Raw genomic sequence first — 27814 nt, forward strand, 5'->3', positions numbered from 1 at the left:
TGTAAACCTCCTCTGGACCCTCTCCAAAGCCAACGCATCCTTTTTCAGGTTTGAAGCCCAAAGCTGCTCTCAATATTATGCTGATTTTAGAAGTGTGAGTGATGATTTCATGGGCATATAATGTCTAGTGGGGTTTGACAAGAGTTGAAGCAGAGATGATTCCCTGGGCTGGAATGCTTGGAAACAGAGGCCTTGTTCTCAGAGCAAGATACTGGTCAATCAGGGATGAGAGGCATGAAATATGTGGTGGTAGCTGGGGACAGCATGGCGACGCAGCGGTAGAGTTGCAGCCTACAGGGCCTGTCCCATGAGCATGCGACTGCATACGGCAAGCGCAACCTAACGTGGTCGCTTGAGCCGTATGGCCTCGCTGGGCCGGTTCCACTTCAATCGCCGGAGCCGTATGGTTGTGCGGTGCTGGTCCTGACATCGCGCGGGATTCGGGAATACTGACCGTGTTCAAAAATTCCGCGCGCCAACGGCCTGCTGGCACAAAGCCGTATTGAAGCGTTACGCACCGCCTCTACAGGCATACGCAACGTCGTGTCGCCGTAGATCACGCGCGAACTTCCCGCGGACTTCGCTCGAACTTCACGTCACTCACTCTACCTCCGCACGGCCCCCGCTTCTGGTTTGGTCGTGCTTGCCGCATGCAGTCGCATGCTCTTGGGACAGGCCCTTTACAGCCCTTACAGCACCAGTGACCTGGGTTCGATCCTGACGACGGGTGCTGTCAGTATGGAGTTTGCACGTTCTTCCTACTTGGATTTTCTCCGGGTGCTCTGGTTCCCCCCCCCCACACTCCAAAGACGTACAGCTTTGCAGGCTAATTGGCTTGGTATAAATGCAAATTGTCCCCAGTGTGTGTTGGGTAGTGTTCGTGTGCGGGGACTAGGTGGGCCGAAGGGCCTGTTTCTGCGCTGTATCTCTAAACTAAACTAAAACATAGGTTTAAAGACACAGGGAAAATATTTAATAAGAATCTGATGGATAACTTTTTCACACAAAGGTGGTGGGTGTATGGAACAAGCTGCCAGAGGAGGTAGTTGAGGCTGGGACTATCGAAACGGTTAAACAGGTACATGGATAGGACAGGTTTGCAGGGATATTGGCCAAACCCGGGCAGATGGGACTAGTGTAGCTGGGACATGTTGGTCGGTGTGGGCAGGTAGGGCTGCAGGGCCTGTTTCTACACTGTGTCTCTCTATAACTCTGACTCTATAAAACTAAAACTAAAAAAATAAAGATGAGCAGATATTTCTTTGGCCAGGGGGTGACGTTTGAAACATTGCCCCTGTGGGCAGTGGAGCAGCGGGCATTAAGTAGGGTCACGTTGGAGATGCTTATTGAGGGGATATAGGGGAGGGCAGGAAAACGGTACTGAGTTGGAAGGGACTGCACAATGAGCTGCTGCCTCAAACGTTCTCTCTGTGACCACGTGGGTTTCCTCCGGGTGCTCCGGTTTCCCCCCGCACTCCCAAAGACGTGCAGGTTTGCGGATGATGTGCCCGTTTTAAATTGCCATTAGTGTGCCGATGAGTGGTAGAATCTAGAGGGGATGTGGGCAACATTGATTAGAACGGTGGGAGAATAAAAATGTGGAATTGTTACCTCACCACCTTGAAGTCTGAAGAAGGGTTTCGGCCCAAAACGTTGCCCATTTCCTTTGCTCCCTTGGTGCTGCTGCACAAGCCGAGTTTCTCCGCAAATTTTGTCTACCCTTAGTTTTTTAGTTTTGGAGATTCAGCGTGAAAACAGGCCCTTCGGCCCACCTAGTCTGCACTGACCAGCAATCCCCGCACAGTAACACTAACCTACACACACCAGTGACAATTTACACATACACAAAGCCAATTGACCTGCAAACCTGTACATCTTTGGAGTGTGGGAAGAAACCGAAGATCTTGGAGAAAACCCTCCCGGCCACGGGGAGAACGTACAAACTCCGTACAGACACACCACCCGTAGTCGGGATCGAACCCGGGTCTCCGGAGCTGCAAGCACTATAAGGCAGCAACTCTACCGCTGTGCCACCGAGTTCTGCTTCTGTGGGAAGGAACTGCAGATGCTGGTTTACACCGAAGAGATAGACACAAAATGCTGGAGTAATTCAGCGGGACAGGCAGCATCTCTGGAGAGAGGGAACGGGTGGCGTTTTGGTTTGAGACCCTTCTTCAGAATCTTCTACCCATTTCTTCTCTCCAGAGATGCTGCCTGTCCTGCTGAGTTACTCCAGCATTTAGTGTCTATTGTCTTATTGCTTGCCAGCTCTTGCCCCATCACTCTTCCTCCCTCTATCCATTTGTTCTATCCCCTTTATACGGGTAAACCGTGTGCCTAAATTATTCCCTGGAGCGCAGGAGGATGGGGGGTGATCTTTTAGAGGTGTACAAAATCATGAGAGGAATAGATCAGTGAGATGCAGAGTCTCTTGCTCAGAGTAAAGTATGGGATTCAAGAACCGGAGAACATTTGTTTAAGGTCAGGGGGTTGGAGAGTGAGTAGAGGAGAGAATTGGGTATAATTCTTCAGGCTAATGGAATCAAGGGATATGGGGAGAAGGCAGGAACGGGGTACTGATTCTGGATGATCAGCCATCATCATATTGAATGGCGGTGCTGGCTCGAAGGGCCGAATGGCCTACTCCTGCACTTATTTTCCATGTTTCAATTTAATAGGAGCCTGAGGGGTAGCTTTTTACACAGAGGGTGGTGTGTGTAAGGAACGTGTTGTCGGAGGAGATAGTTGAGGCAAGTACTATCGCACCGTTCAAGGGCCTGTCCCACTTGGCCGTCATTTGCGTGTAATTTACGCGACATCATTTACGCGTCACGATGCGGGCGTCGTGACACGTGCGCATTACGGGCGCATGGTGCTCGATGACATAGGCAATACTGCGCGCGGCGTCACAGGATTTTGTGATGTACAAAATCTTTGCACGCCATCTGCGTGATGTGCAAATGACGGCCAAGTGGGACAGGCCCTTTAAGAAACAGTTAGGTACATGGATTGGACGGGTTTGGAGGAATATGTGACAGCCGCAGGCAGGTGGGACTAGCGAAGGTGGGGCACGTTGGTCGGTGTGGGCAAGTTGAGCCGGAAGGGCTTGTTTCCACACTGTATCACTCCATGACTCTATCTTGCCTCCACTCTTTCAGCCTGTGTGAAGTGAACTGACCCGAAACGTCAACCGTCCATTTCCCACCAAGGATGTTGCCTGACCTGCTGAGTAACCCCAACGAGTTGTGCCGTGCTTATCTTTGTCCTCTGATTTTCAATCAGTCTGAAGTAGGGTCTTGCCCCAAAACTTTATATTTCCATGTCCTCCGGAGATGCTGCTCAACCCTCTCAATGACTGTTTAGACTTTACTTCAGAGATGCAGCACGTAAACAGGCCCTTCGATCCACCGAGTCCGCGCCGACCAGCGGTCACCCCCACAATAGCTCTATCCTACACACACTAGGGACAGTTTATAATTTTACCTAAGCCACTTAACCTACAAACCTGCACGTCTTTGGAGTGTAGGTGGAAACCCGAGCACCTGGAGACAACCCACAAGGTCACAGTGAGAACGTGCAAACTCCGTACAGACACCACCTGTATTCCTGCACTTTGCTTTTGGCTTCAATTTATGGCCTGTAGTTTATATTCCTGAATGCTGGGGGGAAAACAATCCATCTTATCTGAACCCTTTGTGATTTTTATAATACTCCACAAGGTTCTTTGCTCCTGATTCCAGCATCTACATTATCTTGCATCTCCAAGGATTTTTTGAACGCCACACCGTTGTTCTTTAATATTTTAAAAACTAGATGCAGACAGTGAGCTGCTTATACAAAAAGACACAAAATGCTGGAGTAACTCAGGAACATGATGCCATTTGAGCTTTGTACTCCAACACCTTGTGTCTTTTCTTTTGTAAAGCAGCATCTGCAGTTCCTTATTTCTGCAGTGAGTAGTCCATCTTCTATACATAACTAAAACTCTTGATCTTGTTAACTTCCGGTTTGTACGGTCTTTCTATTTGCGCAAAAACGGTTTGCGATATCACTATGATTTGTCGCTGGTTCACTCGCCGTTCTCCTGTGCTGTAAGTGAGCAAAGTTTCGTTCTGATCGGTTGAATGTCGTAAATGTTAACGAGGTTTAAAAATCTTTAAAACCGCGCGTGCGCAGATCGATCTCTTCTGCCAGTCGGCGCCGTGCGGATTAGTCTCTTCCCCTGCAACTCCCCGGGATCGTTCGCCCCTTCCTGCACCATCGCGTCTTTACTGGAGCTGAGGGTGGCCGGCGTAATTTTCCAACCAGACTTTCGGAAGGACCCGAAGCAGCCCAGCCCCAGCCCCAAGCAGCAGCCCCGCCCCCAGCAGCACAGCCCAGCCCCCAGCAGCAGCCCCGCCCCCAGCAGCAGCCCCGCCCCCAGCAGCAGCCCCCCAGCAGCAGCCCAGCCCCCCAAGCACTGCCAATTCAAGCAGCATTACCCCTCTGGTCCCCCTCGCTCTGGTCCCCCTCCCCCCCCCCCCCCCCCTTCCCTACAACCCCCGCGCCCCCACAATCCCCCCTGCCACAGGTTGCGTTGGGGTTCCAGGCCTCCCTTGTGACAGGGACCCACGGGTCTCAGTTAGTCTAGTTAAATTATATAGAGAAAACCTTGTAGCATAGGAACTCAGGGACATTTTCACCCCAGCTGTTATCAGGCAACTGAACCGTCCTCTCATCAGCTAGAGAGCGGTCCTGACCTCCCATCTAGCTCTGTGGGGACCTCTAACGTATCTTTAAACGGACTTTATCGCAGTTTTGGGGACTGAGCCTTCTCCTGGGCAGCTTCCAGGCTCTGGAACTCCCTCCCCCAACTGATCCGCAATTCCGTGTCCCTCACCATCTTCCAGTCCCGCCTCAAGACCCATCTCTTCACCTCTGCCTATCCTTAGCCCCACGTCCCCCTCCCTTTTCATATGTGCATTAATTGCCTCATATTGTGTTTTGTGTTGAATTCTGTCTTTACTTTGTGTACTAGTCATGCCTCTACTATTTATTTCATTCCCCTTGCATGTTTTTCCTCTACCTGCAAAATTATTGTAAGGTGTCCTTGAGACTCTTGAAAGGCGCCCATAAATAAAATTTATTATTATTATTATTATTACCTTCCGCTAAATGTTGTGCCTTTGACCATTTAACTGAATACTGTGGACGGCCTGATTCTAATCATGTGTAGACATTCTCTTTGACAGAATAGCACGCAATGCAATGACAATAAAGCATTCTGATTCTGATTCTGAACAAAAGCTTTTCATTGTAAATCGGTACACGTGATAATAATCTAAACTAAACTACGCTGTTCTCCAGAGATGCTGCCTGAATCCTATCCATGTTCTCCAGAGGGCAGCACAGTGGCGCAGCGGTAGAGTTGCAGACTTACTAAGCCCAGAGACCCAGGTTCAATCCTGACTACGGGTGCTGTCTGTATGGAGCTTGCACGTTCACCCCTGGCGATCCGATTTCCTCCCACACTCCAAAGACGTACGGGTTTGTAGGCGAATTGGCTTTTGCAAGTTGTAAATAGTTGTGTGTGTGTGTGTGTGTGTGTAGGGTAGTGTTAGTGCGCGGGGGTCGCTGGTCGAAGCGGTAAACTAAACTAAACTAAAGATGCTGCCTGAGCTGCTCCAGCATTTGGTGTCTTTTTCTTGTGAACTAGCACCTGCGGTTCCTTGTCCCTGGAAGGAATGGTTAAATTATATTGGAAGAAAAAACTACGTTGCATCATCAGTAGCAAAGAAACTCTAAAGACCTTAAGCTCTGGAATATTAAATGGAAATTTCCCTCTGCGTTCTATGTACAAGATTGAGCAAACAGGGAAGGGAAGATACGTTGAAGACTATTCCCGGTGGAGAAGATGGCGTGAGTCATCTTGCCTTGCGTCGCTATCGGAGATGCCCTTTGACCTTTTGCATCCTGTGCTTGTCCAACCTTTGACTCCTCAGCTGCCCGAGCTCTCATTTCCGCTCCACTAATGGTTATTTGGGTCGCTCGTGAGCCGAAGGTTTCTGGCAATCTCCTGGATTCTAATTGATGGAATGTTTTGTAAATAAACGCTTCAGGTTTCACAATTGCAAAATCCCGAATTGCAGGCGGCACGGTGGCGCATCGGTAGAGTTGCTGCCTCAGTGCCAGAGACCCGGGTTCGATCCCAACTGCGGGTCCTGTCAGTATGGAGTTTGTACCTTCTCCCCCTGACCTGTGTGGGTTTTCTCCAGGTGCTCTGGTTTCCTCCCACACTCCAAAGACGTGCAGGTTTGTAGGTTAATTGGCTTTGGTAAAATTAGCAGGCTAATTGTAGGCTAATTGGCTTTGCTAAGTTCTAAAATGGTCCCTAGTGGGTGTAGGATAGTGTTAGTGTGCGGGGATCGCTGGCCGGCATGGACTTGGTGGGCCGAAGGGCCTGTTTCTACAGTGTATCTCTCAGGTCTACGTTTAGTTTTAGTTATTATTGTCACATGTGCAGAGGTACAATGAAAAGATTTGTTTTGCATGCTATCCTTTCAAATAAGATGATACTGTACACAAAATACACCCAAACTCAAATATAATGCGAGTACTGGCTTACAAGAGAAGGCACAGAGTGCTGGAGTAACTCAGCGGGCCAGGCAGCATCTCAGGAGAATGTGGATAAGTGACGTTTTGGGTTGATACCCTTCCTCTGACGGATAAAAGGTCTGAAAAAGGGTTTAGAGCTGAACCATCGCCTTTCCATGTTCTCCTGAAATGCTGCCCGACTCGCTGAGTTACTCCGACACTCTGTGTCTTCGAGTGCAGAATATAGTTCTCAGCAATATTTAGTTTAGTTTGGAGATACAGCGCGGAAACAGGCCCACCGATCCACGCCGACCAGCGATTCCCGCAGACTAACACTATCCTACACACACTAGGGACAATTTACACTTATGGCCAATTTCCCTCGGTTATGGAAGGACCGTTCAGAAGCCTGATAACAGAGGGGAAGAAGCTGTTCCTGAGTCTGGTGGTGCGCGCTTTCAAGCTGCTGTACCTTCTGCCGGACGGGAGCGGGGAGAAGAAGGAATGACCGGGGTGGGACAAGTATTTGATCATGTTGGTAACTCAATGGGTTGGGGAGCATCTCTGGCGTATGTGGATATGTGGCGTTTTGGGTCAGGACCCTCCTTCAGACTGATTATAGCGGGGATGAGAAACTAGTCCTGACCTAAAACACTGTCTGATGCTGCCTGATCTGCTGAGCTCCTCCAGCACTTTGTGTTTTACACAAGTCCACAGTTCCCCACCAGCTTCTGCCCTCGGTGACCAGCCCTGGAACTCCTGTGCTGCGGGACTCCGCTGTTTGAGACAACAAGCAAACATGAAACTTTGATTTCCCCCTTCATCACTGAGGTAGTTTACGTTGGCGGCGTAATGCTGCCTCACAGCGCCAGAGTCCCAGGTTCGATCCTGACTGCGGGTGCTGTCCGCACGGAGTATGCACGTTTTCCCTGTGACTGCGTGGGTTTTCCTCTGGGTGCTCTGGTTTCCTCCCAAACAAGTTTTTAGGTTAATTGGCTTCTGTAAATTGTAAACTGTCCCTTGTGTGTGTGTGTGTGTGTGTGTGTAAGGATATTGCTGGTGTACGGGGGGGGGGGGGGGGGGGGGGGGGGGGGGAATCGCTGGTGAGCGCGGACTCGGGTGGGCCAAAGAGACCTGTTTCTGCGCCCTATCTCGAAACTAGCAGCTGCGTGAATCTTGGGCGAAACACGACGCGCTGGAAGAACTCGGAGGGTCAGGCAGCATCGCGGGAAGGCGACGATTTGGAATCGGGACCCTTCCTCTGATGTCAAGTCTAAAGTAAATGACCCGATGTTCTGATGTGAAGCATCGACATAGAAAAATAGGTGCAGGAGTAGGCCATTCGGTTCTTCGAGCCAGCACCGTCTTCACTGATCATCCACAATCAGTACCCCAAGTTCGGAGGGGGTCTGACTGGCAGGTCTTCATATCCTGAGCTGCGGCAGACAGGCAGTCAGGCAGTGGGTTCTATTCCCTGGTGAATCAGTAAATCGCAAGCACGATCTCTCCCAGGAGACGAGGAGGAATTTTATCTTGTCAGTGGCTGTGAGCTCATCGCTTCTCCTTGACAACAACCTCGCATTCTTTCGAGTCGACCGGCCAGATAACTATCTGTTTGTGCTGAGATTCCTTGCAGCAAGAAAACGCTTGCATGCTCGCTCGGTGCCATCTTCCGAGAATCCAGGACCAGAGGTCACAGCCTCAGAATTCAAGGACGTTCCTTTAAGAAGGAGATGAGGAGATATTTCTCTAGTCGGAGTGTGGTGAATCTGTGGAATTCTTCACCACAGAAGGCTGTGGAGGCCAAGTTAATGGATATTTTTAAGGCCGAGATAGATAGATTATTGATTAGTATGGGTGTCAGGGGTTATGGGGAGAAGGCAGGAAATTGGGGTTAGGAGGAAGAGATAGATCAGCCATGATTGAATGGTGGAGTAGACTTGATGGGCCGAATGGTCCAATTCTGCTCCTATCATGTGGCCTTATGACCTTTGAGTGACTTGCTCTCCTCCCGCACGAGACGGGAGGGGAGTATTTCTCCCTCTGGCAGCGATTTAAATTCTTGGAAGATGTTGCAATACTAAACAAACAGCAACCCGAAACGTCACCTATTCCTTCTCTCCAGAGATGCTGCCCGTCCCGCTGAGTTACTCCAGCACCTTGTGCCTTTTTATTCCTTGGAGGATGTTGTAATTCTAAACAGACAATATGTAAGACGATGTGTCGGACGGAACTGCAGATGCTGGTTTACACTGAAGATACCCACAAAATGCTGGAGTAACCCAGCCGGACAGGCAGCGCCTCTGGGGAGAAGGAATGGGTGACGTTTCGGGTCGAGACCCAAAAACGATATTAAGGTTGGACCCTCAAAGGTCATGGACAATTTCGGTTTGGGTTGAAGTTTATGATTGTCAGGTGGATCGAGGTACAGTGAAATGCTTTGTTTTGTGTACTGTCCACTCAGTTCGGGTAAAACCGCACATAAATACGATCAAGTGAGACTCAAGTCCAGCAAAGGGGAAGATACAGAATATAGTTCTCAGCATTGTAGCGCACCAGTTCCACAGACAAAGTCCAATGTCCGCAATGGGGTAGAGGTGAATCGGACAGTACCCTAGCTTATGGGAGGACCGTTCAGAAGCCTGATAACAGAGGGGAAGAAGCTGTTCCTGAGTCTGCTGGTGCGCGCTTCCAAGCTTCTGAATGCCGTATCTCTAAACTAAACTAAAATAAACAGCACCCAGGCACCAACCCGCCAACTTAGTTCAGAGTCCTATCGGAAAGAAACTTGGCAATGGATGTGTAGATTGAAGAGAAAAAGCTGTTAGGGAGAGTGGAGGGACGAGACAGGTAGTCTGCAAGTTAACTCCAGCTGATTGATGCCTCCCCCAGCGTTAGAAAACTAACAACTCCTTTTAAGGATAATCGTGGTGTCTCGCCCTGTCTTCCCCCCACCCCCCCTCTGATTTATTCCCGCTGATTGACCCATCTTGCATCGGTTGTGTTGGAAACGAGAGTTGAAGTGTGGGCAAGTTGGTTTTCTTGACTTGAAGAAGGCATTGCCTGTTCCATCAAACAAATATGATGCAAAGAGGTTGGCGTCAATGATCTGCACTTCACCTGCACACAGCATTAGACGCGGAACAGTCTGGCGCAGGAGCAGGCCCTTCGGCCCGCTATGTCCGTGCCGAACATTACGCTTCTACAGATGCGCCACAGAGAGCATCTTATCGGATGCATCCCAGCACGGTTCGGGAACAGCTCCATCCAAGACCGCAAGAAATTGCAGCGAATTGTAGACGCAGCCCAGACCATCACACAAACCAACCTCCCTTCCATTGACTCCATCTAGACCTCACTCTGCCTCGGCAAGGCCAGCAGCATCATCAAGGACCAGTCACACACTGACCACTCCCTCTTCTCCCCTCTCCCATCAGGCAAAAGGTACAGAAGTGTGAAAACGCACACCTCCAGGTTCCGGGACAGTTTCTTCCCAGCTGTTATCAGGCAACTGAATCATCCTACCACAACCAGAGAGCAGTACTGAACTACTATCTACCTCATTGGTGACCCTTGGACTATCCTTGATCGGACTTTACTGGCTTTACCTTGCACTAAACGTTATTCCCTTATCATGTATCTGTACACTGTGGGCGGCTCGATTGTAATCATGTATTGTCTTTCCGCTGACTGGATAGCACGCAACAAAGGCTTTTCACCGCACCTCGACAATAAACTAAACTAAACAAGATACACTAATCTTCTCTGCCTGCACGTGGTCCATATCCCTCCATTCCCTGCATGTCCATATACCTCTCCAAGCACCATCTTAAACTATCACTATCATATCTGCCTCCACCATAGGGTTGCCAACTTTCTCACTCCAAAATAATGGACAAATGGTCAAAATAAGAGACAAATTCCCGATGGCAATTCGTTGACCGACTGGGCCGTGTCTGGGTGAATGATGAGTTGTCCCGGGTGCTGGACTACACACAAAGCCCAGCCGGCGGGGCCAGCTGAGGAGTTTTGGCCCGGGCCGCGCGACGTCGCGCGCAAAGTCTGGCGCCCCGTCCAACCCGTGAACCGATGATCGGCCGTGAGAAGGAGGGGTGGTGGTGTCGGCGGTAAGCGAAGGTTCGAAGGACGGACAGCTGGCCGGGCTGCCGACCGACGGGGCCACGGGCGAGGCGCTGCTGCTGCTGCTGCACTCCATGGGCTGCACTACGTCGGGACGGGTGAGGCGGGGCCGGACGTGGCGCTCCGACCCGACAGTCCCCTCGACCGAAGTAGCAGCGGTCAAATACGGGACAAGGGCGGTCCCGTACGGGACAAACCAATTTAGCCCAATATACGGGATGTCCCGGCTAATACGGGACATTTGGTAACCCTAGTCCACCACCATTCTTGGCAGCGGGTTCCAGACACCCACCACCCTCGTGTAACAAACCTACATAGATTAAGTGTGTTTGTCTACCCTTCCTTGTTCCATCACTGCATGGATTAGAGGGCTTTAGCTATAAGGACAGGTTGGATTGTTTTATTTGGAGCTTAGAGTCTAAAGCAATGTTTAGTATGCTATCCAAACAGATCAAATATTCTAGACATAAATACAATTGTCAAACTCAAGTACAACAGGTAGAGCAAAGGGGAAGATAGAGTGCAGAATATAGTTCTCAGCATTGTAGCGCACCAGTTCCACAGACAGTCCAGTGTCTGCAATGGGGTAGAGGTGAATCGGACAGTACCCTAGCTTATGGAAGGACCGTTCAGAAACCTGAAAACAGAGGGGAAGAAGCTGTTCCTGAGTCTGGTGGTGCGTGCTTTCAAGCTTCTGTACCTTCTGCTAGACAGGAGCGGGGAGATGAAGGAATGACCGGGGTGGGTCATGGTCAAGTCTTTGATTATTTCTGCTGTTTTCATGAGGCAGCGCAAAGTGTTGAACTAGTCTGGGTGAAAAGGTTTCTCCACATCTCAGCCTGAAACGGCATATTCCTTATTCTTAAACTGTGACCCCTGGTTCTGGATCCCCCAACATCGGAAGCATTTTTCCTGCATCTAGCCTGTCAAATACCTAAAGAATTTTATATGTTTCTATAAGATCCCCTCCCATCCTTCTAAATTCCAGAGATTGCAAGGCCAATCGACCCATTCTTTCATCATATGAGAGAACCACCATCCCGGGAATTAACCTGGTGAACCTATGCTGTACTCCCTCAAGAGCAAAAATGTCCTTCCTCGTTTTAGGAGACCAAAATGCACACAATACTCCAGGTGTGGTCTCACCAGGTCCCTGTACAACTGCAGTAGGAACTCCTTGCTCCTATAACTCTACCCTGATCTATCCTATCCTAATTCAGGCAGCTTTTGATTATAAAAGGGAACTGCAGGTGCTGGTTTATACCAATGATAGACAAAATAAAAAATAGACACAAAATGCTGGAGTAACTCAGTGGGTCAGGCAACATCTCTGGCGAAAATTGATAGGTGATACTTCAGGTCAGTCTAAATAAGTGCCCCGACCTGATACGTTCTCCAGAGATGCTACATTACTCCAGCACTGTCTTTTTTTTTTTGTAAACCAGCATCTGCAGTTCCTTGTTTCTATGTTTCAACATGGATTGTACGGGTGTCAGAGGTTATGGGGAGAAGGCAGGAGAATGGGGTCAGGAGAGATAGATCAGCCATGATTGAATGGTGGAGTGGACTTGATGGGCCGAATGGCCTTATTCTGCTCCAAGATCGAAGGTCCCGACCGGAAACGTCACCCATGCTGCCAGTCCCCATTGAGTCACTCCAGCATTTTGTGTCTATCTTCGGTGTAAACCAGCATCTGCAGTTCCTTCCTGCACATTTACCCTGCCCTAACCTGACCGACCAACATTTGCAATGAAGACAAAACATGCTGGGACACGCTGAATTAGGATAGGATAGAAATCAGGGTAAAGTAAAGGAGCAAGGAGTTCCTACTGCAGTTTTCCAGGGCCCTGGTGAGACCACACCTGGAGTATTGTGTGCAGTTTTGGTCTCCTAATTTGAGAAAGGACAAGAGATACAAGATTGAAGAGAGTTTATTGTCATGTGTCCCAGATAGGACAATGAAATTCTTGCTTTGCTTCAGCACAACAGATATTTTTGCTATTGAGGCAGTGCAGCGTAGGTTCACCAGGTTAATTCCCGGGATGGCGGGACTGTCATATGATGAAAGAATGGGTCGACTGGGCTTATATTCACTGGAATTTAGGATGAGAGGGCATCTTATAGAAACATATAAAATTCTTAAGGGATTGGACAGGCTAGATGAGGGAAAAATGCTCCCCATGTTCAACTAAGTTACATGGAAAGGTTGAATAAGTTAGGACCTTTATTCTCTGGAGCGCAGAACCTCTGAAGGGGGGATCCATGTTGAAATAGAGGTCAAGAAAAATGATGAGATGCTGATTTACAAAAGAAAAAAGACAGTGCTGGAGTACAAGCATCCCTTTGAGAACGTTTGAGGGAAGATTCAAAAAGAGGACCTGACTTCAGAATCAAGGGACAGAAGTTTTGGGGTACCCACTGGGGAACTCCTTTACTCAGAGAGTGTCATTTTTTATTTTGAATGAGCTTCCAGTATAAAGTGGCACCGGCAGTTTCGTTGGTATCATTTAAAAAGCTGCCTGGATTAGGCATATGGATGAGAAGGTAGAGGGTTAGGGCAAGGAGTTGTAGGCAGTTGTGGACTAGGGAAAAAAAGTTGTTCGGCACGGAGTTGTAGGGCCGAGATGGCCTGTTTCCGTGCTGTAATTGTTATATGGTTATATGGTTATTATATGTTGGGGGGAGTCCAGGACCAGGTAGTCACAGTTTCAGAATAACGGGTAGGCCATGTAGATCGGAGATGAGGAAAAACATGTTCACCCAGACTCGTTCTACAGAATGTTACCTGAATTAGGAACATTCTTGAAGGGTCTGGACCTGAAACGTCACCCATTCCTTTTCTCCAGAGATGCTGCCTGTCCCGCTGAGTTACTCCAGCTTCTTGTGTTTATATTTTGTTTGGGCAGGGTTATTTGTCATGAGTCATTGTCTTCGAGTTACTCTCCTTATCCTGAGGTTGAGCATGTCTGGTTGGGCGGCAGCGAGTCATGCAAAGAGTGAGCTCCAAGCTCAGTCATGTTCCTGTGTTGATATCAGCATGGAAATGCGCTGGGCCGTTTCACCTGATGGCACAGCTCGAGCTCGGCAAAGGGAAAATGTCAACAATAGCTCCACCGTCCAAGGGGAAGGTACATGTGAGTGCGTGGGGGTGTGTCCAAGATACAGGTGAAGACGAAAGATTTAATAGGAACCTGAGGGGCAACTTTTTTCACACAAAGTGTATGGAACGAGCTGCTGGAGAAGGTAGTTGAGGCTGGGCCGAACGCAAGCAGGTGGGACCAGTGTAGCTGGGACATTGTTGGCCAGTGTGGGCAAGCTGGGCTGAAGGGCCTGTTTCCATGCTGTATCACTCTATGACTCTAACCGGAAGCATGATTGCCATGCAACTTTCCCCTTTGGTTCACCGAACTTCTGACACGCATTGTTAGGTCCCTCTACAGCAGGGGTGGGCAACCTTGTTCTGCATAGGGGCCAGGACGCATGTCTGTGAGCGGATGGCGGGCCACATCTATCACGTGTACACATGGATCCCGCCCCGGATGGCAGGCATCAAAATCACGTGTTCACAGAAGGTGCGCGGCCCAGCCGGCGGCTTTGCGCGGCATGCGGTACAGTCAGAGATCGGCGCTCGGGAGTCGGCGGTGCTCAGGGCTCGGCCGCTCCGCCATTGCGGCCGCCAGCGCAGGCTTTCTTGCGCCGCCGCATGTGGTTGCTGCGGCCTCGGGCCCCAGGAGGTACCGGAGATGACGACCACCGAAGTCTGCAGGCCGGATGATTTTGGGTTACGGGCCGCATTCGGCCCGGAGGCCGCACGTTGACGACCCCTGCACCATATGAACCGGGCAGCACGGTGGTGCAGCGGTAGAGTTGCTGCGTCACAGTGACATTGATCCGGGTTCGATCCTGACTACGGGTGCTGTCTGTATGGAGTTTGTACGCTCTCCCCGTGACCTGCGTGGGTTTTCTCCAGGTGCCCCGGTTTCCTCCCACACTCCAAAGATGTGCAGGTTTGAAGGCCAATTGGCTTCTGCAAATTGCCCCTAGTGTGTAGATTAGAACTGGTGTACGTGTGATCGATGGATGGCATGGACTCGGTGGGCCGAAGGTCCAGTTTCCACGCCTTATCTCTTTCCACAAAAAAAATAGTTTGAAAACGGGACTGAGATCCTGAGGTTCTTGTATTGCAGAACTGCCATCTTATTCCCCCTCCCATTCCCACACTGACCTTTCTGTCCAGGGCCTCCTCCATTGTCAGAGTGAGGCACAGTGCAAATTGGAGCAACAGCACCTCGTATTCCGCTTGGGTAGTTTACACCCCAGCAGTGTGAACATTGACTTCTCCAGTGTTAGCTAACACGCCCACCCCATACCCATCTCTCTTCCCTGTGCCTGGTGATCCTGACTACGGGTGCTGTCTGTGTGGAGTTTGCACGTTCTCCCCGTGACCGCGTGGGTTTTCTCCGGGTGCTCCGGTTTCCTCCCACACTCCAAAGACGTGCAGGTTTGTAGGATTGTAAATTGTCCCTGGTGAGTGTAGAAACATATAAAATAGGTGCAGGAGTAGGCCATTCGGCCCTTCGGCCTGCACCGCCATTCAATGTGATCATGGCTGATCATCCAACTCAGTATCCCGTACCTGCCTTTTCTCCATACCTCCTGATACCTTTAGCCACAAGGGCCACATCCTCTTAAATATAGCCAATGAACTGGCCTCAACTACCTTCTGAGGCAGAGAATTCCAGAGATTCACCACTCTCTGTGTGAAAAATGTTTTTCTCATCTTGGTCTTAAAAGATTTCCCCCTTATCCTTAAACTGTGGCCCCTTGGTCTGGACTTCCCCAACATCGGGAACAATCTTCCTGCATCTAGCCTGTCCAACCCCTTAAGAATTTTGTAATTTTCTATAAGAGCCCCCCTCAATCTTCTAAATTCTAGCGAGTACAAGCCAAGTCTATCTAGTCTTCATATGAAAGTCCTGACATCCCAGGAATCAGTCTGGTGAACCTTCTCTGTACTCCCTCTATGCCAAGAATGTCTTTCCTCAGATTAGGAGACCAAAACTGTACGCAATACTCCAGGTGTGGTCTCACCAAGACCCTGTACAACTGCAGTAGAACCTCCCTGCTCCTATACTCAAATCCTTTTGCTATGAATGCTAACATACCAGAGAAAACACACAGAGAAAAGCATCTCCGGCTTTTCACACTAGTTCTATGTTATCCCACTTTCTCATCCACTCCCAACAGACCAGAGGCAACTTTACACAAGGCCAATTAACCTACAAACCCGTACGATTTGGGAAGAAACCGGAGCACTCGGAGGAAACCCATGCGATCACGTGCGATCTCCAGACATACGGCACATGGAGTCAGGATCCCAATTTTCAGGAGGGGAAGGAAGTGGGTGAGAAAGGTGAAAGAGTTGCTGCCTTACGGCGCCAGAGACCCGGGTTCGATCCTGACCCTATACAACTTCAGTATAGGAATGCATTTCGTTGTCTCTGTACTGTACACTGACAATGACAATTAAAATTGAATCTAAATCTGAATCTGAATGGTATTGGATAATGCTAGTGCAAGGGGATTTACTAGTCGACGAGGACTTGGTGGGCCTGTTTCCGGGCTGTATCTCTAAACCAGCCTTTCTCAACAGGGCCCCCCTGGCACATTTAAAGGGGGCCACGGACTGAAAACTTTGAGAGGGGGAACCCCAAGTGTTTATGGGGGGGCACTGGTAACTAAAATAAATAAATATCGAGCAGCAACCTTAATTGGAGTCAATAGTTTCCCTTCTATTTATATCTTTCCAACACATTGTTTGAATTGCATCGCATTAGGCCTGATATACGTTTAATTTCATTCAGTTTTTTTTAAATAAACTTCCTGTGTGTCGGATGTTCAAATTCTCTTGGTGTCTAATAATAAATGAATTTCTGTCGAAGGTAGACAAAAATGCTGGAGAAACTCAGCGGGTGAGGCAGCATCTATGGGGTGAAGGAAGAGGGGACGTTTCGTGTCGAAACCCTTCTTCAGTCTGATGTGGGGGTGGGGGTGGAAAGAAGAAATGAAGAGGTGGAGCCAGTGGGCTGAGGGAGAGCTGAGAAGGGGAGGAGACAGTAAGGACTACCTGAAATTAGAGAAGTCGATGTTCATACCGCTGGGGTGCAGACTGCCCAAGCGAAATATGAGGTGCTGCTCCTCCAAATATACGGTGGTCCTCACTCTGGCCAAGGAAGAGGTGACGTTTCGGGTCTTCAGTCTGAAACCCGAAACGTCACAATTTCCTTCACTCCATAGATGTTGCCTCACCCACTGAGTTTCACTGGCATTTTTGTCTACCTTTGATATTTCCAGCACCTGCCGTTCTTTCTTAAACAAATGATTTTTTGTCTATTTGTTTGTGTTGTATCCCTGTTTGACAGGGGGGGCCTGGAAATTGAGAAGAGCTCCTCAGGGGAGTGCGGCCAAAAAAACGGCCGAGAATGGCTGCGAGCTGTACCAGAGAATGAGCAAAATCTCACATCTTCCTGGGCAATAAGGCAGGGCAGATGACTGAAGTGTTGGGGAGTACTTTGGGACCAGTGACCATAATTGGTCCATGATGTGGACAAGCTTTTCCCTTTGAGAATAGGGAAGATTCAAACAAGAGGACATGACTTCAGAATTAAGGGACAGAAGTTTAGGGGTAACATGAGGGGGAACTTCTTTACTCGGAGAGTGGTAGCGGTGTGGAATGAGCTTCCAGTGGAAGTGGTGGAGGCAGGTTCATTGGTATCATTTAAAAATAAATTGGATAGGCATATGGATGAGAAGGGAATGGAGGGTTATGGTATGAGTGCAGGCAGGTGGGACTAAGGGGAAAAAAAATTTGTTCGGCATGGACTTGTAGGGCCGAGATGGCCTGTTTCCATGTTGTAATTGTTATATGGTTATATGGTTATAATTCTATTAGTTATTAACTGGTTATGGAAAATGAGAGGAATCCTTCAAAAGTTGGCATCCTAAATTGGACCAAGGGCAATTTTGGTAATTTTAGGTAAGAACTATCAGAAGTTGATGGGGTAGGCCTGCATTAGTTTAGTATTGTCACGAGTACCGAGGTACAGTGAAAAGCTTTTATGTTGCGTGCTATCCAGTCAGGAAAAGACGACATAATCAAGCCGCCCACAGTGTACAAACACAGGATAAAGGGAATAACATTTTGTGCAAGATAGTTTTAGTTTAGTTTAGAGATACAGCGCGGAAACAGGCCCTTCGGTCCATCGAGTCCACGCCGACCAGCGATCCCCGCACACTAACACTATCCAACGCACACTAGGGACAATTTACAGTTTTTACTGGTCAAATTAACCTACAAACCCGCACGTCTTTGGAGTGTGGGAGGAAACCGCAGCACCCACCCGTAGGTCACGGGAAGAACGTGCAAACTCTGTACAGACAGTACCCTTAGTCAGGCTGGAACCCGGGTCTCTGGCGCTGTGAGGCAGCAACTCTATCGCTGCGTCACCGTGCCGCTCCTAATTAGAATTGATGTTTTGAAGATTGATGAGGGTAGTGCGGTCGTCTACAAAATGTGGAAGAAATTAAATGTGAAACAGATCACTGGTGTGTGTGGTCTGTGTGCATCTGTTTGTGGTGTGTGTGTGTGTGTGTGTGTGAGTATGTGTGTGTGTGTGTGTGTGTGTTTACGTGTGTGTGTGTGTGTGTGTGTGTGTGTGTGTGTGTGTGTGTTTACGTGTGTGTTTACGTGTGTGTGTGTGTGTTTACGTGAGTGTTCTTGTCGATGTTCCGTCTAGCAGGAACATGCTGGCCTTGAACTCTTGCCACCTCGCGTCTGAACGCCTGCCACCTTCCAGACATCCCTTTACCTGAAAACAGACCTCCCCCAGTGAACGTCTGAAAGTTCCGGTCTCATATTATCAAGATTGGCCTTCGCCCAATATGCGCCATGCATGTGTGAGGGCATGATGTGTTCTTCTGTGTGGGCGGATGTCTCCCTGGATATACTGTTCAATCATCCTAGATGTGTCTGCCTGTTCAATCATCCACTCTTGTGTTTATGCGCCTGTGTGCTTGTTTGTGTGGGGGCAGGTGTGTGAAAGAGAATGTGAGTTAGTGTGTGAGAGAGTATGTGTTAGTGTGTGAGAATGTGACTGAGTGTGAGTATCTGTGTGAGTGTATGTGTGTGAGAGAGTGTAAGTAAGTGAGAGAGAGTGTGTGTGTGTGTGTGTGTGTGTGTGTGTGTGTGTGTGAGTGTGTGTGTGTGTGTGTGAGTGAGTGTGTGTGAGTGTGTGTGTGTGTGTGTGTGTGTGTGTGAGAGTGTGTGTGTGTGTGTGTGTGTGTGAGTGTGAGTGTGTGTGTGTGTGTGTGTGTGTGTGTGTGTGTGTGTGTGTGTGAGTGTGTGCGTGTGTGCGTGTGAGTGTGCGTGAGAGTGTGCGTGAGAGTGTGCGTGAGAGTGTGTGTGTGAGAGTGAGTGTGAGAGAATGTGTGTGTGTGTGAGTGCGTGTGAGCATGTGTGAATGTGTGAGGAGAGTGTGTGAACGCGATGTGCCTGCTAACACAGTGTAATTCCCAGCCTTAGATTCCCATCTTTTAAACGTTGGGATAGTCCCAGCCTCAACTACCTCCTCTGGCAGCTCGTTCTATACACCCACTGTGTGAAAAAGTTAACCCTCGGATTCCGATTAAATCTTTCCCCTCACGCTAAACCTGTTTCCTCTGGTTCTCGACACCCCTACTCTGGGTAAAATAATCTGTGCATCCACTCTTATCTATTCCTCTCATGATGTTGTACATCATGGTCTATAAGATCACCCCTCATCCTCCTGCGCTCCAAGGAATACAGTCCCAGCCTACTCAACCTCTCCCCTATAGCTCAGGCTCTTTGGCCCACCTAGTCTGCACCGACCAGCGATCCCCGCACATTAACACTATCCTACACACACTTGGAACAATTTACACTTACACCAAGCCTATCAACCTACAAACCTGTACGTCTTTGAAGTGTGGGAGGAAACCGAAGATCTTGGAGTAAACCCTCGCGGTCACTGGGAGAGCGTACAAACTCCGTACCAATTCATACCAAGCCAAGCTGGCGACACAGATGGAAACAGGCCCTTTGGCTCACCGAGTCTACAACGACCATTGATCACCCGTTCACACTAGTTCTGTGCTATCCCACTTTCTAATCCACTCCCTACACGCCAGGGACAATTTTACTGAGGGGCAATTAACCTGTGGGATGTGGGTGGAAACCGGAGCACCCGGAGGAAACCCACGCAGTCACAGGGGGTACGTGCAAACTCCACACACACAGACAGACAGCACCCGTAGTCAGGAGAATGGGGTTGAGAGGGCAAGAGAGATCATGCATGCAGGGTTGGCTCGATAGGCCGAATGGCCTAATTCTGCTCTGGGAACTTGTGAAATTATAAACGGATCGAACCCGGGCCTATGCTGCTGCCCTAGACTTGTTTTCCCACAAATTCTCCAGTTGTACTTGCGTTCACGGGAACAGAACGAGTCTTTGTGAAACTATTATGGCGCGTCTCACGACGGCAGCTCAATGGTGAGTTGTGACAGTACTTTCAGCACAGATCCCGGCATTGTCTGCCTCTTTGCAGCTTTGTTTCAGCCGTGCCACAAGGAGACAGTGTATGCTCGTCCAGTGTTGGTGCTGCTCACCCCCAGCTCCTGGGCTGGTGAAGATCTCACCCTCAGAGTACCACCCTCTGGGTGGCACAGTGGCGCAGCTGGCACACGTCATAAGTGATAGAGGAAGGATTAGGCCATTCGGCCCATCAAGTCTACTCCGACATTCAATCGCGGCTGATCTATCCCTCCCTCCTAACCCCATCCTCCTGCCTTCTCCCCATAACCCCAGACACCCGTACTAATCAAGAATCTAATCATGAGTTGCCATCTCACACCGCCAGGGATCCAGGTTTGAGCTCAGGTGCTGTCTGTGTGTAGTTTGCACGTTCTCACTGACCTGCCTGGGTTTTCTCCGGGTGCTCCGGTTTCCTCCCACATCCCACAAAGACGTGCGGGTTTGTACGTTAATTGGCTTCTGTAAGTTGACCCAAGGTGATAGGGTGATCGATGGTCGGCCCTGTCTCGGTGGGCCAAAGGGCCTGATTCTACACTGTCTCTCAAAACTAAACCAAACTAAACTAAACTTGGGCGGCCACGGTGGCGCAGTGGTACAGTTGCTGCCTTATAGCTCTTGCAGTGCCAGAGACCCAGGTTCAATCCCGACTACGGGCGCTGTCTGTATGGAGTTTGTACATTCTCCCATTGACCATGTGGGTTTTCTCCGAGATCTTGCCGAGGCAGCGTGAGGTGTAGATGGAGTCAATGGAAGGGAGGATGGTCTGGGCTGCGTCCACAATTCCCTACAAGACCCTGACGCTGTGTCACAGGAGGGGAAGTCTAACCCAATAATTCCCACACTCCAAAGACATGCAGGTTTGTAGGTTAATTGGCTTGGTATAAATGTAAATTGTCCCTAGTGTGTGTAGGATAGTGTTAATATGTGGGTATCACTGGTCGGTAAGAACTCAGTGGGCCGAAGGGCCTGTTTCCGTGCTGTATCTCTAAACTAAACTAAACTAAACTAGTGTGAATGATGATCAATGGCGCTATGGACTCAGTGGACTGCAGGGCCTTTTTTAGCCATTGAAATGGCACAAGGAACTGCAGGTGCTGGGAAAGTGCGCAGTTGCTGGAGTAACTCAGCGGGTCAGGCAGCATCTCTGGAGAACATGGGCAGGGGATGTTTCGGGTCAAGACCCTTAGTCTTTCATGTCAAAGACCAGCGGGCTGGCTTTATAATACAATATACAGTACAATAATACAATACAAAAATACTTTATTAGCCAAGTATGTTTTGCAAGTATGTATTATCTGAATGGTGGCCAATTAGGAAAGGGGGAGATGCAACGAGACCTGGGTGTCATGGTACACCAGTCATTGAAAGTAGGCATGCAGGTGCAGCAGGCAGTGAAGAAGGCGAATGGTATGTTAGCATTCATAGCAAAAGGATTTCAGTATAGGAGCAGGGAGGTTCTACTGCAGCTGTACAGGGTCTTGGTGAGACCACACCTGGAGTATTGCATACAGTTTTGGTCTCCTAATCTGAGGAAAGACATTCTTGCCATAGAGGGAGTACAGAGAAGGTTCACCAGACTGATTCCTGGGATGTCAGGACTTTCATATGAAGAAAGACTGGATAGACTCGGTTTGTATTCGCTAGAATTTAGAAGATTGAGGGGGGATCTTATAGAAACTTGCAAAATTCTTAAGGAGTTGGACAGTCTAGATGCAGGAAGATTGTTTCCGATGTTGGGGAAGTCCAGAACAAGGGGTCACAGTTTAAGGATAAGGGGGAAATCTTTTAGGACCGAGATGAGGAACACATATTTTTCACACAGAGAGTGGTGAATCTCTGGAACTCTCTGCCACAGAAGGTAGTTGAGGCCACAGTTCATTGGCTATATTTAAGAGGGAGTTAGATGTGGCCCTTGTGGCTAAAGGGATCAGGGGGTATGGAGAGAAGGCAGGTACAGGATACTGAGTTGGATGATCAGCCATGATCATATTGAATGGCGGTGCAGGCTCGAAGGGCCGAATGGCCTACTCCTGCACCTATTTTCTATGTAAAACATACGAGGAATTTCATTTGCCACACAGTCATACCAATAAAAAGCTCCAGAACACACAAGATACATTTTAACATGAACATCCACCACAGTGACTCCTCTACATTCCTCATTGTGATGGAAGGCCAAAAGAAAATTCAATCTCTTCCCTTCTTTGTTCTCCCGCGGTTGGGGGCCTCGAGCCCTCTGGTGACGGGATGATCTTGGCTCCCGTAGCCGGCGGCGGTCTGGTCCTCTGCGTCTGGGCGATCAAGCTCCTGCATCGGGGGGGGGGGGGTCGAAGGCACAGAGAGAGGCAAAGTTTAATGGAGATGTGGGGGTATTTTTCACACAGAGAGCAGTGGGTGCCTGGAATGCGCTGCCATGGGTGGTGGTGGAAGCAGATATTATAGTGGTGTTTAAAAGGCTTTTAGATAGGCACATATGCAGTGGAATGGAAGTATACGGATCACGTGCTGGCAGAGGAGATACCTCTGAATGGAAATGGTTTTAATTGGCACTGACATTGACGGGCAAAAGTACCTGTTCCTGTGCTGTACTTTTCTTTCTTTTAAGATCTATGTTAACGATTATAGTTGTTTATTTTTTGTTTGTGGGTGTCAATGTTAAAGCCAGCAGATTCAACTTTAGCTGTAGTAGCTAATCAGATTATTGTTGTGTCATATGCAACATGGTGTAATGCAATAAGACACAAAGTGCTGGAGTGACCCAGTTATTCCAATTGTCTGCACCTCATTGTAAACTAGCAGAACCAAGTTTAGTTTAGTTCAGTGTCGTTTTGTTTATGGTACAGTGAAAAGCTTTTGTTGCATGCTAACCAGTAAATGGAAAGGCAATTTACAGTGTACAGATACATGATAAGGGAATAACGTTTAGTGCAAGGTAAAGCCAGCAAAATCCGATTAAGGATAGTCCGAGGGTCACCAATGAGGTAGATAGTAGTTCAGCACTGCTCTCTGGTTGTGGTTGGATGATTCAGTTGCCTGATAACAGCTGGGAAGAAACTGTCCCTGAATCTGGAGGTGTGCGTTTTCACACTTCTGTACCTTTTGCCTGATGGGAGAGGGGAGAAGAGGGGGTGGCCAGGGTGCGACTCGTACTTGATGATGCTGCTGGCCTTGCCGAGGCAGCGTGAGGTGTAGATGGAGTCAATGGAAGGGAGGATGGTCTGGGCTGTGTCCACAATTCCCTACAAGACCCTGATGTTGTGTCACAGGAGGGGAGGTCTAACCCAATAATTCTCACAGAGCCGAGTGGGTGTAGTGCGGGCAGGGGGCATAGGTCAGAGGACAGGTGTTACACTCTTAAGGGCCTGTCCCACTTAGGTGATTTTTTAGGTGACTACAGGCGACTAGGCTGTGGCCACATGGTCGCTGGGGAGTCGCCTGTATGGTCATGAGTCATCTCCTCAGTCGCCCAAAGAGTCGCAGCGTCTTTCTGGTCGCCGCTGGATTTTTGACATGTTCAAAAGTCGGCGACAGTGAGTTTGACGCCAATGAGCGTAGCGTGACTTCTCCTGACGTTGGTGCTGTTGTAGGTTGTCGCCAGGTGACATAGGTTGTCGCCAGGTTCTGACTTCGGTGAATCCCATTGGCGATTACCGGCGTCAACCGGCGACTGAATTGTCTTCATTTGTTTTCAGTTGTCGCCGACAGGGTCATTGCTTGTTGTAACTTGTCGCGGGTGGACGTAGGTTGACTTCGGCTGTCGTAGGTTGTCGTAGGTGTGGTCGTAGGTGGACGTCCTAATGGGTCGCCGGTTGTCGGTAGCTTGCTGTAGCTTGACCGTCGACTGGATGGTAGGTTGTCGTAGACATTGTCATAGTGGTGGTCAAAGATTATAGAGCGGAGCAAGATGCGCCACTCTGCAAAAAAAGCGTAGTATGACGTGGGTGATTGTTGACGCCATTTTATTGGGCTGCAATTTACAATAATATTAATAAAATTTACAATAATATTAGCTAAATATGTGAAGTGATGGATGCTGTATAAAACATTGTTCCCTACAACACTGATTACACCAAAGAGCAGATCAATCTTTGGAACGGATTACACCAAAGATACTAGAGGAGCATTGCCCGCTGCCTTAGGAGCGCCAACCGCGGGCAGACGCTTGAGGCTCTCCCGCCGGCCGCCTTCATCTGGTATCGAGGGAACCGAGAATCAGTCCTGGATCAGAGTGGAAGAAATGTCCTCTTCCCCCAAATATACTAGAGGAGCCTCTAGTATCTTTGCTTTTCCCTGTGACCTGATGTAAGAGCAGATTGTATAACTGTGGAGTTCGTCCCTGCTACCAAAGATGTCACGTTTGGCATAAACAAATGGCGGCTGTGACGTTCCGTTACGTACTACACATCAGTCCATTGGATTTCGGAGGAGTTGTCTATCTTGCTCCTCTAGGATCTTTGGAGGTGGTGACAGTCGCTAGCAGTCGTCTAAAATATCGCCTAAGTGGGACAGGCCCTTTATTCCAACTTTGACCAGGGCGTGATCAGTCGGGCAGGCAGGCTGAGGAATGGCAAACGTAGTTTAATACAGATAAAATATGCAGGAAGGAACTGTAGACGCTGGTGTAAACCGAAGATAGACACAAAAAGCCGTAGTAACTCAGCGGGACAGGCAGCATCTCTGGAGAGAAGGAATGGGTGATGTTTCGGGTCGAGACCATTCTTCAGACTGATCCTAAATGCGAGGTTCTGCAATTCGACCTCGGTATGCTTGGCAATAAACTCAAGTGAATGGAACAAAGCAGGGCAGGGCTTTCATAGTGAACAGCAGGGCCCAGAGTCGTAGAGTAGAGGGATCAAGGAGTGCAGGGGCATTGTTCCCTGGGAGTGATGTCACAGGTAGACAGGGTGGTCAAGAGGGCATGGCGCATTGGTCTTCAGCTGTCAGAGTATTCAGTATAGAAGTTGGGAGCCCGTTACAGTTGCAGTAGGCATTTGTACAGTTGTACTCTACCCTCTGTTTTCTAAGGATCTTGGGCTCCAATATCCCTGATTGGAGAACTATACACCTGCAGTCCTCGACCCATCTGCTCTTCAACACTCCCCAAGACTCTGCTATTCACTGTGGTCAGTCTCTCACTGGCACGACACATGTACTTTAGAGAGTTTAGATGTAAGGTAGTTACTCTACTGCTGTAGTGCTGCTCATGTATGGTGAAGGAGGCCACAGTTTGTGCTGCTCATGTATGGTGAAGGAGGCAATCACAGTTTGTTCTTTGCTTTCCGGCTCAACCACCTGAGTCACACACACACACACACACACACACGCATGCATGCCCACACGCGCACACACACATGCAGGCACGCACGCATGCCCACATGCGCAGACACGCACACGCACACACACACGCACACGCACACACACACATGCATGCCCACACGCACACATGCGCACACACACTCACACGCCCCTGCACACACACACGCACACATGCACTCACACGTGCCCACTCACATGCACACACACACACACACACACATACACACACAAACACACACACACAAACATACACATGCACACACACATGCACACACGCACACACTCACGAACACGCACGAACACATGCACACACACACACACACGCACACACAACACGCACATGCATGCACACACAAAGACACTTACATACGCGCACACACATGCATACACATGCAAACACACGCACATACATGCACACATACACATTCACGCACAGACACACACTCACATACACTCGCTCACACAGATTGTGATTCCAGTTAGTTGCTGTTGATGCTAATGGCCGTTTTCCCATGTTGTTACAGACCATGAGCTCTCGTTAGCGTGCCGTGCGCTGACCATGGCGCCACGGAAGCGGAGCCGCCATGTGCTGGGATTCCTCTGCTGCTTCCGGAGCAGCGAGCACCCGGAGATCACCTTCAAGGACAGCAGCGTGCCCTTGCAGCTCCTGGAGTTCTCCCTGCCCATCCCACCCGCCGACGAGCTCAACGCCAGGTTTGCCGAACTTGTTGTAAGTGTCAGTGGGCCATCACGGGGAGCGGGAGGGACCTCCGTCTCTGCCTTGAGGCTCTAGAGAGAAACGGCGCGGAAACATGCCTGCGCGGCACCATAGTCTGCAACATGAGCAGTAACATACCACACCGCCCATAACCACCACACCATACAATAACACACAAACAAACACCCGCACACACACCTCCACCAGCGACACCGCACACCGCCCCACCGCACCGCCGCACCGCACCACCACACCACACCACACCACACCGCACCACACCACACCGCACCACACCCCACACCACACCGCAACCACACCACACCACCACACCACACCCACCACACCCACCACACCACACCACAACACACACACAGCACCACACCACCACCCCACCACACACCACCCACCACACCACCACCCCACACCACACCGCACCACCCACACAAACAGCACACCACACCACACCACACCCACACACGCACCACACCACACCACACCACACACCGCACCACACCGCACCACACCACACACCACACCGCACCACACCACCGCACCACACCACACCACACCCACCCACCACACCGCACCACCACACCCACACACTGCACACACGCACACACTGCACCACACCCACACACCACACCACACACACACCACCACCACACGCACACCACACCGCACCACACCGCACCACACCACACCCCCACACACCACACCGCACCACACCACACCACACCGCACCACACCACACCACACCACACCACACCACACCGTACAACACCAAACCACACCCCACCACACCCCACTACACAACACCACACCACACCGCACCACACCCCACCAAACCCACAACGCACACCACACCACACACCACACCACACCACCACACCACACCGCACGCACCACACCACACCGCACGCCACAACCACACCACCACACCACACCGCACCACACCACACCACACCGCACCGCACCACACCACACCACATCACCACACCACACACACCTGCTCACCACAACACACAGCACCGCACCACACCGCAACACACCACACGCACCGCACACCACACACCACCACACGCCCCACACACCACACAGCAACACACCACACCGCATACCACACCGCACCACACCACACCACCACACACCACACCACACCACACCACACACACCACACACCCAACACACCACACACCCACACACCCACACCACAACCACACCACACACCCCACACACACACCACACCCACACCACACCACACCAACACCACACCACAACACACCACACCCCACTCCACCACACCCCACCACACCACAACTCATCACAACACAACACACCCCACCACACCACACCACAACGCACCACACCACACCACACCACAATGCACCACACACACACCACACCACACCCACAGCACAGCACCACACCACACACCGCACACCACCGCACCATACGAT

At 49.9% G+C, this 27814-nt stretch overlaps 1 protein-coding gene across 1 annotated transcript in view; it reads left to right on the plus strand.

The window, feature by feature from the left end:
• daam2 (dishevelled associated activator of morphogenesis 2) overlaps window positions 1-27814 on the plus strand; it is a 274117-nt gene that overhangs the window by 85794 nt on the left and 160509 nt on the right. Inside the window, 1 exon segment of the mRNA XM_055636342.1 lies at window positions 26164-26369. Coding sequence (XP_055492317.1) covers window positions 26199-26369 — 171 coding nt within the window. The 5' untranslated portion in view covers window positions 26164-26198.

This window comes from Leucoraja erinacea, chromosome 5 (genome assembly GCF_028641065.1).
Source record: "Leucoraja erinacea ecotype New England chromosome 5, Leri_hhj_1, whole genome shotgun sequence".
Taxonomy (NCBI): Eukaryota; Metazoa; Chordata; class Chondrichthyes; order Rajiformes; family Rajidae; genus Leucoraja; species Leucoraja erinaceus.